The sequence below is a fragment of the Fistularia commersonii genome, chromosome 26 (assembly GCF_037954325.1).
Source record: "Fistularia commersonii isolate RoL2024-O1a breed Wild chromosome 26, RoL_Fcom_v1.0, whole genome shotgun sequence".
Lineage (NCBI taxonomy): Eukaryota > Metazoa > Chordata > Actinopteri > Syngnathiformes > Fistulariidae > Fistularia > Fistularia commersonii.
In genome coordinates, this window is record NC_141309.1 from 2,899,514 (window position 1) to 2,912,234 (window position 12,721).

The following is a 12,721-nucleotide window of genomic DNA, read 5'->3' on the forward strand; positions in this document are numbered from 1 at the left end:
GCTGGTATTTCTGTCTCGGCCAATGTGTTAGGGTTGTTGCCTTGGCAACGCCAATCCACTATTTTATTTCAATTATTTTTTAAGAAAGACAGTCTTGGCTTTTCATTTTTTTTAATTTTTTTTTTTTTTTTTTTTTTTGTTTTTATTCGCAGGAGGCTCCTGTTAATTATTTTGATTCACCGGAAGTTTCACATTTCTGATTCTGAGAGCAGCACAGTGTCATTTGGCCGACACACAATCGCTGCATGGGTTTCCGGTCGATTCCACAAATTGTTGCGTTTAATGACCGCAGGACAACTGGCCGCCGAACCGGGAGGACCGACAAAAGAGGTCGTGCACCAAGGGGGTATCCTCGCTTGTTTATTACAAAATAATCCCATCAAAAAACAAACAGAACCAGCTATTCTGCAACATCACCGGCGCTAGAAATACCCTGAGAGCGCGCGCGTGTGTGTGTGTGTGTGAGTTTTCCTGGTGTGTTACAATCGGACTGAAGTCATCTGTTGTGCATGCAACCACAAATCACCTGAAAGTAGCTCCAGTCTAAGCTACACGAGAACCAGAGTGTGTCTTCAGACTAAACAGAACACACACCTACACACACACACACACACACACACACGCCTACACACAGATGTATTTCCAGTCCCGGGATCACATTCAGCAGTTTTCGTATTTTAAACACGACATTACAACTCTATTTTGTCACGTTACGTTTGAGCCATGTGGGCCTGACGGACTGGATGGAGAACACACACACACACACACACACACACACACACATACACACACACACAGTGTCAGCTGAGGTTGGAGTCTTTCAGTCTGGACTGGATCGATGTGATTGGTTCTCAGAGTTTATTCGACCTGTGTCTGTTTTGACCCCGGTGTCTTTGAGTGTTAGCTTCTTCTGCTAACATTTAGCGCCTTCACACACTGCAGGAAGATCCCCGGTTCCATCAGACAGCCTTTTCCTGCGTTCGCTTTCCTTTGGGTTCTCCGGTTTTTCTCCCCAAATCCAAAACTCCCCAGAGGTGTGACTGAATCTCTCTGCGTGGCCCCGTGATCGATCCAGGGTGATCCTGGGACGGGCGCCGGCGCCGCCGGGAGAAGCAGCATAGCGGCTAACCGCCAGGACAAATGTGTAACGTTACCGGACCCATCTGTCCGTCATCGGTCTTGCAAAAGTCAAACTGTGAGAAACTCCAGTCGGCTTCAGGCATCGCAGCCCCTCCGCTCGAGCGCTCCAAACCTCGCCAGTTGGCGACCGCAGATGAGGAGGAGGCGGCGGCGGCGGCGGTGGCGCCGCGTCTGCGCTGAACCGCTGTCATCCCGGCGTGTCCTCAGACACCTGGAGGGGAAAAATTACAGAACATTTATTAGATGTCTCAAATTGTTTGACTCAAATTGCACACCGCAGGGGTTCCAGCACTGTGTGTGTGTGTGTGTGTGTGTGTGTGTGTGTGTGTGTGTGTGTGTGTGTGTCATGCTTAACGCTCGACGAGAAATCAACCATAAAATCAGCAACAAATTATAAAGGAATTAAATTTTCAAGATGGACGTGCGACCGCTCGCCTGTCATTGTCGCAGAAGGTTAGAAATATTAACCCGAGTTAATGCGAAGGTAGAAACTTTTATCGTGATTAAAAAAAAAATGTAAAAAATCTGTGCGCTTCAGCCGCATCATGGCGGGATAACGGCACTCCTGCACATCGGTGGTCTTTCTTTTTCTGCTGGCGGTCAGTGGACCGGACTCCTGTTCCTGCTGAACTGAGCCAGTGATTCTGTAAGACTGATTATCAGCTCAGTAGGCACAGGAAGCCGAGCCCGGCTCCGTCGTCCCACCTGGTCCCGGTTCTCGATTACCTTTCTATTTTTCATTTTTTTTTATTTTTAAATTTAATTTATTTATTTTTACCCAATTCTGCATTTTTTTTTAATTTTTTTTTTTTTTTTTATCATAAAACCGTAAATCCGTGATGGTCTCTTGTCACCGAGTTAAAAAAAAAAGTGATAAAGCGTCAATCGGATGCGGGAAATAAAGATAAAGATGAAAAGTTTTTTTTTCTGGGCGTCTTTAAACAATCTGGCTTTGTCCTTTTATGTGCCGAGAGCAGCTCCCTCCCATTAGGCCGTGATAAATCACCTCTTCTCCGCCGCCTCTGACGGCGACTCCTCTCCTGCAGCCCTTTGATGGTCATTACTCTTTTAACAGACCCTAAATATAGGTCGAGAAATGACAAGCTCCACATGGCCCTCATTTCTAATTCACACATCTGTCCTCGTTTAGCCGCCGCGAACGTGGCGAGCAGCGATGCCTCCTCGGGACGGCGTCCCGGCACGCCGCTTTAAGAATACTTGTCAAAATCCTCTCGTCGTGGCGACAGGACTTGAATTCCTTCAATCGGAGAGGCTTCTTCGGTTCAGGGGTGAAACGTCTCAGAAAGTGAAGAAATTCAAGTTCGGTAGCGACGACAAGAAGATTTCGACAAGTGTTCGCCCGAACCTCCGCAGAGCGCTTCAGGAATACATTTTTCAACAATCTGTCGGCGTTTTGATCAAGAGGGGAAAACCCGACGCCGGCTTTTTAATTCATCTTCTCTCACATCAACTGACGCTTTCAGCTCCATCCGTCCATCAAACTCCGTCCACGTCCAAAAGGTCTCCGCCTGCCTTTACCTCCGGATCATCTAACACGGGGGCGGCAAACGTACGGCCCAAGGTCCGATCAGGCCCGCAGGATCATTTGAAAGTGAAAAAATGCATAAAAGACGAGGGTTTCATTGTTTTAATTAAATGCAAATTCAAAAATTTTCCGCTAGGGGTGCACGAGCCGCATCGCTGAGACGGACCAATCAGCAGACGGTATCAATGACCCGTCTGCTGCTTGTTTTGACGTTGTAAATGCTGTTATCAAAGCAGAGAAAAGTAGATAAAGAGTGTAGAATTTTCAAAGAAAAATGGACTACGTCCTATTTATTTACAGAGACTCACGGGAAACCTTTGTGCTTGGTGTGTTTGCAACAAGTTTCGGTATTTAAGGAATATAATATTCGGCGCCACTACGGGACTCATCGCCGCGATAAATATGACAGCTTGCAAAGAAAACCGAGAAGAGATAAGATCAACCGATTGCTGGCGGGTCCGAGGAAACAGAAGTCCACTTTCACCCAGAGCTGAGATTTAATGTTGGTCACCAGCTTCTCTACAAGAGTCGGGTGGAATTCTACTTTTAATGCAACTCCATACATTTCCAGTATGTTTTGTATGTGTTTGCATGTTTCATGGATGAAGTTTATACATGTACAGGACAGGTGAATATTCTCATTCTTATACATTTGATAGCACTCTTTTTAGTATGTAGGGTCCAGGCAGGGATTCAATTTAGATTTTATATGCACATGTGTAAATGGTCTAAAAATCCCTTTCTTTATAAGTCTCATTTAATCTTAAAGTGCATTATTATATTTTTCAATACCAATTACTTGTTAAAGTTTTGTGCCTTTGTGCGATCAGTGGGATTGCATGATCACATGATTGCAATGCATTGATGTGAATGATAGAAGTAAATTGAATTTTTGTCTCAAGAAATATGAGGTGTTTCATGAAATGTTTTGTAAAAGGATTGTTCATTAAAATCCCAAGATTTTCCTAATGTCCTTGTACTTCTTTACACCAAAACAGAGGAAAGACATGATATTTTGGTTAGTTATTGCTGAGTATGCTATTATTTTAATGGTCCAGCCCATAGGACGCATGTGTCCCACCATGAGAAATGAGTTTGACACCCCTGATCTAACACGAGATGTTCCTGACGTTCCCGCATCTTCTCAGTGTCTGAGACTAAACCAGGGATGTCCAAAGTCCGGCCCGCGGGCCAAATGCGGCCCGTGGTCAAATTTCCACCGGCCCGCAGCCTCTGTCATAGAAATCGATAGCAAAATCGAATTGGGTCCGGCAGCCCATTTTTCTATTTTGTATTTTTGATCTGAGTCTAAAATAGAAATAATAAAAAACACCGCATTTCCCCTTTTTGATAAGGAGTAATACAAGGATTGGTATGGCACTCAATGCTTTGGACTTCTGAATAATATCACAGTTTGATAATATCAATTTAGAAGTTCAAAGTGAGCATTTAATAGTGGATAACATGTAATGTTTCAAATGAACCTAAATATGTTTAATGTTATTCCAGATGGACTTTTCCTCATTTTATGTGGTATTCAAATATGACAGAAAGAGAGCTTTGTACTTCTAAATAATATCACAGTTTACTGTTAATTTCACTGTATTTTCCTGTTCACATGTTGTGAATTTAGAAGTTCAAATTTAATAGTGAATAAAATGTAATGTTTCAAATGAACCTACATATGTTTAATCTTTTCCTCATTTTATGTGGTATTCAAATATGACAGAAAGAGTAAAAACTTTAGATTTGTGTTCTGCGTTAAGACATGAAAAGAATGCCGATCACAATGAAAACTCGGTTCCTGCCGTCACTGTTATCGGCGGCGCTTCTTCAGAACGGCGGAAATGGTGGAAACACTAAACCGTCCCCGATAAACCCCAATTCTGCGTCATTAAATGACGAAAATTGTTTCAAGGTTTCCGTGTTTGGCGCTGAAACGCCTTCTGCGGGAACCCGGTTTTGGAGACCCTCGGATCGGATCCCGACCCCATCTGAACTTTTAAAAACCATGTGGGATTTTTAAGGGCGACTTTAAAGAAGCGTTTAGTCACGAGGGTTTTTTTTTTTTTTTTTTTATGAAGTCATTCCGCGAAGCGTCATGGAGGAGGAAAACGTTCAAACGCGGCGAACCGAGCGCGGAGATCGGCGTCACCTTTAAACTCATCTGCGCGTCGTCGATACCAATCTGAGCTCAAACGGATCCGCGTGACTTTTAGCTTATTTAAAGAAAAAAAAAAAAGTTGTAAAAACCGTCTTCAACGTTTTCAGGTTGTTTCAGGGTGTTTCCGTCACATCGTTGCAAAAAATTTAATTTGAATTTAATCTTATTGTTTTTTTTGTGACAAACAAAACCATGCATCCGAAGCTGTTGGCTTATAAATTCTTTTAAATTTCATGTGTTTTTTCAAGGTTTTTTCTTTTTTTTTTTTTTTTTTTTGATACTTGTATCTACACCTCTATCCGCTATCTGAGGGTATCAACTTATTTGAAAAATAATATTTCCTTATTAAATCTGTTCTTTGTTTCTCACTTTTCTCTCCATTATAAAACTGTTTCCTCTTAATGATGGAACCGCACAGGGCTGCTATCTATGGTCTTGGGGCATAAAACAGAATAACATTGAATTTTTAATTAAATTGCCATCTATGATAGTATATTCATGTATTCATCTGACTATATAATGCTAAGTTTACTCGGCCCATGTGATATTTTTTCTCGTTAAATGCTCAAATACTATTGTATTACAAAGTAGTAACGGACGAGGAAGCAGCAGTACGGCGGTGGCGCCGGCCCTCGTCTCCGGGATTGATGAAATTTCGATGTCGGGTATCGGCGGCGGCGGCGGCGGCGTCTCCCCAGGCCTAATTAGCCGTGAGAGAACCAGATAGACTCAAACCGGCGAGATCAGAAAAAGCGAAGCCGGTAAAGAGGAGGCCTCGGCGCGCCGCTCATTAGGACGTGTTTTGAATTTTCGACTCCCCGAGCGAGAAAGGGCTCGAACCTCGGGGAAGTTTTATTTATCTTTCACCTGGGACGCTTCCTGGTGAGCGGCATTTTCAAAATGATGCAAGAAAGTCAATTCTGAGTGGGCTTGAATAGATATTAAAAATAATAACAAGTGGCTAACCGTTACCGCAGTTCAGTTCGTAATTCGTTACTTGAAATACAAAATTCCACAAAGGATTCATTTGGTTTTCATTTAAGTTTCCGTTTAACCTTCATGCGGCCCGGGCTTTGCGGACCAGATATCTAAAGCCGATTTACTGGCCACGAAAAGAAAATCAATAGCACCCGCTACGAGTTTCGCGAAGCTCTTTCTCCCGAATGTCTCGACTGGAAAACGCTGACCGTGTTGAAAATACGTCGGATGATTTCAGGGACGTTAAACATTCGGAGGCGATTATTACGCCAGAGTGATTTGCAAACCGCAGAGGTTCCTCCTGTGCGTAACCGTCGCTTATTTTACTACCATAAAGACGGTTGTCCTGCAAATATTTACCAAGTTCACTTCCCTTTTCGCACCCGTTCGCTTGTGAGCGTCGCCCCCCGAACTGCCCCGCTGCTTTTTTTTCTTTTTCGCGCTAATTCTACTCTGCACCATTACGGTACTGACCTTTGCACTTTGCACTTAACTGATGAAAGAAAAACTGCTGCTATTTTCTCATAACGTCAAATATCAGTCTGCATCCGCGTGCACTTTATAGAAGATTTATGGATGTAGTGAGAGAGGAAGTTAGCTGGTGTGAGAGAGGAGATAGAAAATATATAAGGTGCACTTAAAATCCTTACATTTTCTCAAAAATAGGCCTGTTGTGCTTACTGACCTCCAACCAATTTTATGTTATTTTATGCCACGGGAAGACGTGGTAATAAATCGGTTGAATATGGGCTGCAACGTCAGACAATGTTAGAAAACCTCCAACTGCGCTTCAACATAATATTACTGTACATTCATGTGGATGAGGACCCCCAAAAAATGGCATCTGTTAAAAGACGTGCTCACTCAAGGCCATCGGGCACGCAGTAGATGACGGGAGTAAAGTGGCCGCCAAAGAATTCAACATTTATGAATCAATGGTACGGAAGTGGAGGAAGCAAAACAGATGAACTGCAGCGAGTAAAAAAGGAAGTGTGCTTGAGGTCGGATATCAGCAGCTACTTTCCGGACTGCACGTCCCATTCCAGTCAGTGCAAGTCATCAGAGGAAAATGTACGGTTGATTGTGCAGGATGGTTATGCAAGGCACTCCAACATATATTGTATATAGACAGAATTCTCAATATGTTGCATTTTTATACTTGGTGGATCATTTTTGAGTAGCTCGCGTGCTAAAAAAGGCACATGGTGGAAAAACTATTCTCGAGTGGGTCAAACGGGTAAAACGGCACAATAACAATAGTTTCTTGAATTGAAGAAAGGTAGCTTATTTTTATGCTTTACAAAAAATGATCTCTCAGGATGGATCAGGGTTGCAAACAGTTTTAATCCTGCCGTCGGTCCGTAAGTTTGACATCCCCTGCTCCAAACCATGTCACAGACACACACACACACACACACAGCCGAACATTCACCCTCTAAAGTAGGGGTGGGCAAACTACGGCCCGCGGGCCACAATCGGCCCCTTGGTCTTTTTAATCCGGCCCGCCAAAGATTGGAACGGAAATCATACTTGATGTGAATGATTGACTGACTGGATCAATGAATGTGGGAGCAGAAGATAAACAGGAGATTATTTCAGTTTTGGAGCTACTTGAGAATTTTCCTGAGCTGAATGACACAGATTAGCTTTGTGATTTAGCCTTTACTGTGGACATACTGACACATGAATGAGCTGCAGGTGAAGCAACAAGGGAAAAAACTGTTTGTGCATGAAATGCAAGCAAACGTCAGAACCTTCAAAACCAAGCTGGTTTTATTTTCAGAGCAAATGTCAGACGAGTCTAATATGTACTATTAACAAATGCGTTTTTTTTTGTTTTTTTTTTCTATGTGTATCGTATCTTGCGCTGACCCGGCCCATCTGTTAAATTTTAAAAAAGTCAATGAGCCAAAAAGTTTGCCCACCCCTGCTCTAAAGTGAATGTTCAGATGTGTGTGTGTGTGTAACATGGACGTCTATTCATGACATTTAAATGAGAGGATGACCCCCAAATTGGGGTGTTTTCTGAAATGTGCGACATCTTTGAGAATCCCAAAGTCTGGGCTGGGGGTATTTGTGTACGGGCGAGCAGCGGCGAGCGGCGAGTGGCGAGCGGCGGCGGCGGCCCGTCTGCACCGGTCGGGGAAACGCTCCGCTCAGGTGCAGAACTTAGCCACTGTGAACAAAGAGGAAATCAATCACTGTTCACCAATCAGCTAAGCTCTGTGCCTGGCTGGAGAGAGGATACCACACCTGTCTGTCTGGCTGAATAACACACACACACACACACACACACACACACACATACACACCTCCCGCCCTCCCTCATCGCCCTTTCTCGCCTCTGCACTTCCAAATCATCCACGATCACAAGCTCTCTTCAATTAACATGCGTTCTTTAGTTTGAAGTTTCTGCAAGAAAAGTAAGTGTGTGTGTGTGTGTGTGTGTGTGTGTGTGTGTGTGTGTGTGTTAGTGCAGCGGGGGTTCAAGTTGCCATGGCAGCCGTCTGGGTCAGGACTGTGTGGTAATCCCTGGCAATGTGATTTTATCATAAGTCACAAATCAGCACGCCAGGAACCCTCACAGCCCAGACATGAAAATCAAGACGTGTCTTGCCCCCCTTCCTTCCTCCCTTCCAACCGCCCACCTCCTCCCGCCCATGTGGGCACGTCCTCCTCTCCAGCTCCGCTCCACCGCCGACCTGCAGCATCCAGACGTGAACCTCCCACCCCTTCCAACCCTCTCGCTCTCACACTCTTTTCCTTGGTTACCCCTCTCCCATTTGTCACGCTCGGCTAACCCGGCGATATGCCCCTCATTAAGCGGATCAAGAGGGATTCCAGAGGCATGTACCGGTGTGTGTGAGTGTGTGTGTGTGTGTGTGTGTGAAGGGGGAGAATAAAGGACAGTGAGAGACCACCCTTCTCCTTTGAAGGGCTGTACTTTTTTTAGGAGTGTGTCCTGACAGACATGTTGTTTCAGTTACCCCCCCCTTCCCGGCTTAATCCCGCCGTACAAAGGTGTGTTTGTGTCGGAAGGCGTGGTGTGTGTGTGTGTGTGATTATTCTCCTCAAAAAGGAGGACAATGAGAGGGAGAGGAAAGCGAGAGGCAAAGCATGAATCCGTCTCCCGAAAGTGCGACGTGGAAGAGCGGCGAGGGGATCGGCCTTATTCATCATTTTAATTGGAGAGAGATCCCGGATTGAGAGGCGCGGATCAACCGCCGGCGTTCGCCGAGGCCCGTTCGCGTCGGTCCGAGGGGAAGCCGTAGTAAAAGTTATTAATCTCTTAATGCCGCTTTTGCTTTTTTCTTTTGCTTTTTTTTTTTCTTTGGCATCTTTTGATGCTCTACTTCATTCCTCCTGTACTCGTAGGCGAGGCTCCGCCGGGAGCGGCGGCGAGGGAGTGAAGGATGATGACAAGAAATCTGCCGGCACAGACAGATAGGCGCTGTTCGGTGTGTGTGTGTGCGCGCGCGTGCGCATGTGTATGTGTGTGTGTGTGTGTGTGTGTGTCGGTCTCACTCAGATTTATCAGGACTGAGCCAGATGCAGGGGCACTTGTCTAGAAAGCCTTTCACATCCTGTGAAAATGCATAAAGCTGTCTCTTTCGGTGTGTATGTGTGTGTGTGTGTGTGTGTGTGTGCCAAGATAAAAGCCTGTCTTGTGACAGATGAAAAAAAAAAAGGATTTAGCGCCATAAGTCAGTGACTTTTATGTGGACAGGTATTTACCAGTGAGGTCAGTGCCGCCGTGTCTGACCTCAGGCTGCGTGATTCGGGTCCGGCAGACAATAACACAGCTGCGAGGCCGGGCCGGCGCAGGGAGGGGCTCCACAATGCTATGGCCCACAAATGAAGCGTGTTTTTTAACCTCCGCGCTGCCGGGTGTCCGGCTAACTTCATTTCGAAACGAAGACCCGGGCCGCGCGCCTTCGTCGTTTGCGTTAAACTCTCTTCGCGTCGACGGGCGTGTTCTCCTTTCGGTCTTTCTGAGGCCAATTTCAGCTAATGGAGTCGCGGCATCTTCAGCCGGCATCCGCTAATCTGTCTCGGCCTCCGTGTCGTTCTCCTAAAGTCCGCTTTGCCGTGAGCGTTTGTGTCCGAAAGCGTGTCGGCGTCAGCGGAGCAGATGTGCAACATCTGCATTTACATACACACAACATATTTTGACATATTATGCCTTTTAGCATATTATAGCAATATATTTTTCTGTCATGTTTTTTTTTTTTTTTTATCAATGCAATATTTTCACTGTCGTGTGCAATATTGCTTTTCACTTTTCATGATTATTATTATTAATATTATAATTATAATTACTATCATGTAGAATTGCATTTAATCATTTCCTATCTTTACATTCATTATCTGGTGCAATACAACCTCAGCAGCACTCCCAATGTAAATAACCATTATTTTACTTTACTTTGTACTTTATGCAAACCACTTATTTTTATGCATTACTTATTTGATGCTTTATGGTATATTGTTACTGTCATTTAAGAGCCACCTTTCCCTCGTGATTAATAACATTTTCATATCTTATATAGCATATATTTGCATATATGTGCAATATTTCATAACAGCTACATGTACAATATTTTTTCCATACTCTTGTATGACACTTTGTAGTTTTCACTTGTTACTTAAGACACTTTATAGTTTATTTGTATTTCTTATTCTCCTTTTTTTTTTTTTTTTTTTAATTTGTATACAATTTTCTACTATTATTCATTATGGTTATATTTTCCTTGTAACTCTGGCACAACAATTTCCTTCAGGATAAATAACGTTATTCTTATTCTTATATGTTAGCATTTTAGCATTAGCCTGTTCACTGGTTCTGGAGGAGACGAAGGTTGTTGACAAAGTGAGAAAAATGACTACTGGTGAAACTGTGACGTGAGGGAATGTGCTAAAAAAAACAATAAAAATTTATCTTTAGAAATGAAACTAGGCAGCTTTATCATCTATAACTAAAACGTGTGCGTACATTTGCCGCGCGCGGTCAGTTGGGATGTAAACATTGGCTCGGTGTTTCTCGCAACCTGGGGTTACATCACGGGCGAAACCCGATCGCGGAAAGGCGCGACCATCCAATCACAATTCTTGAAAATGCTTTTCAGAATGCGGCGCGAAGGCCAACGACCGCGGATCGTTTTCATCGTTCGAACGAAACAAATCCGCCGTTTCTCGTCTCTCGGACGCAAATGTTTACGCTGCCTTAAAAGCGCGGCCTCGGCTCCGCTAATGCACTTTCTCCATTTTCTCTTCGGGCGTTCGAGCTCCGCATTTCCCCCTCATCCCCGCGTTTAGCGCCGGTCCGAGAAGCACACACACCTATACACAGGAGGAATTTCAGGGTCAGCAGTCTAAAAAATGATCCGGCGTCGGGTCGAGATGATCCCCGAGCCCCTTAGAAAACGTTCGCTGACCCGTTCTGCCTCTTTCTCCGTCCCCCCTCCTCGTTTGTTTGAGGAACACATTCCCGAATTCCTTCTCTGACAAACACATCCTGACGGCGCTGCTGTGAAACCGCAGGAAAAAAAAGGCCCCATTCGGAGTCGACAAACATGCGCGAGCGCACAGCGGGATCAGGGAGGAATGTGCCGAGCGACTCCAGGAACGGGCCGTTATCGGGGGGAGGGGGCGGGAAAAGTCCGACTGGACGCTCTTTCAACGACGTTAGCGGAGATTTAGCCGTTCGGCGGCTAACAATTAGCCGAACCCCTCCGCCAGGTTTCACCAGGTGACCAATCATGTCTCAGCTTTCCGTTAGAACTCCATGAACTAAAAATTCAAAATATAAATAAAAAGTTGACCGGCACGGAGGAGAGAAATCACCTCATAGGACCATCTCCTCCACCACTCTGCGCGCCGATTGGTCCATTTCTTCCCGGACCGTGGCGAGGCAGCGACGAGCCAGAGCCTGCCGCTCGGGGTCCTCAGAGATCATCAGCTCCCCGTAGAGGTAGACGCCCATGGCCTGGAACACACACACACACACACACACACACGAAGCAGACTCTTAGCTGGACTCGGGTTGAAACGCCGCCGTGCAAAAAGCCCAGTTTTATTTACCTGGTCGTGAAGCAGGAAGTGTTCCACCTGGTCGTAAGCATGAGTGTGTGCGTGTTTGACCACCAGCTCACACCAGCGGTGTCGGACCTGCGCGTCACAACAGGAATAAAAAAAAAAAAAAAAAAAAAAAAAACATGATTAATGTTGCATTGATCGATTGAATATCACTTTCTCTAGATTCAAGAATGAATATTTTCATTTATCAGGCATGAATCTGTATTTTTCTTTCACGTGCACCATGAGATGAGATGAGAACAACTTTATTTATCCCGAAGGAAATCGTTGTGCCAGAGTTTCAAGTAAAAAAAAAAACAAAAACAAAAAAAAAAACATAACAGTAATAGATAATAGTAGAAAGGAGGAAGAATAAGAAATACAATGAAATACCATTCACACTCATTTGAATTCTGTTTTTTCCACTTCCAGTTCATTCATACTCTTTTTTCGAGAATACTCCCGAGTACGTCATGGTTGCATTTTTTTTTTTTTTTTTTTTTTCATAAACCTTGGCAGCAAAGATGTCTTAAGAAATCATTTGAAAAGACAACAGATCCTTTCATAGCCGCGAGCCGCGGCTGCCAATGTGTGTTCTATTACTTGATGGTGTGAGAGCGTCTTGGACGGATCCCAACCACCGAAAGAGGCGCATTTTTAATAACATTCGGATCGTGGAAATTCAAACGAATCATCATCGATTCCAAGATGTCTTCGGGGCGCCGCCAGAATCGCTCGACCGTCCTCCTTACGATAACCTCGCGTGACCTTCCCGCCCGTTCCGACGCGGACCTGATTTCCGGGACGGCGCCGCGACG

General features: G+C 44.6%; 2 protein-coding genes across 2 annotated transcripts in view; one reads left to right on the top strand and one right to left on the bottom strand.

Annotated features, from left to right (window-relative positions):
* fancc (FA complementation group C) overlaps nucleotides 1-1,353 on the top strand; it is a 30,523-nt gene extending 29,170 nt beyond the window's left edge. The window contains exon 17 of the mRNA XM_086174044.1: nucleotides 153-1,353. The gene's annotated coding sequence lies outside the window, so the exon portion shown is untranslated. The remainder of the gene's footprint in view (nucleotides 1-152) is intronic.
* The window catches only part of aopep (aminopeptidase O (putative)), a 78,106-nt gene continuing 65,732 nt past the window's right edge, over nucleotides 348-12,721 (bottom strand). Inside the window, exons 16-18 of the mRNA XM_086174043.1 lie at nucleotides 11,910-11,996; nucleotides 11,673-11,814; nucleotides 348-1,351 (exon numbers count right to left, since the gene is read on the bottom strand). Of these exons, the coding sequence (XP_086030169.1) occupies nucleotides 11,674-11,814; nucleotides 11,910-11,996 (228 nt within the window). The 3' untranslated portion in view covers nucleotides 348-1,351; nucleotide 11,673. The remainder of the gene's footprint in view (nucleotides 1,352-11,672; nucleotides 11,815-11,909; nucleotides 11,997-12,721) is intronic.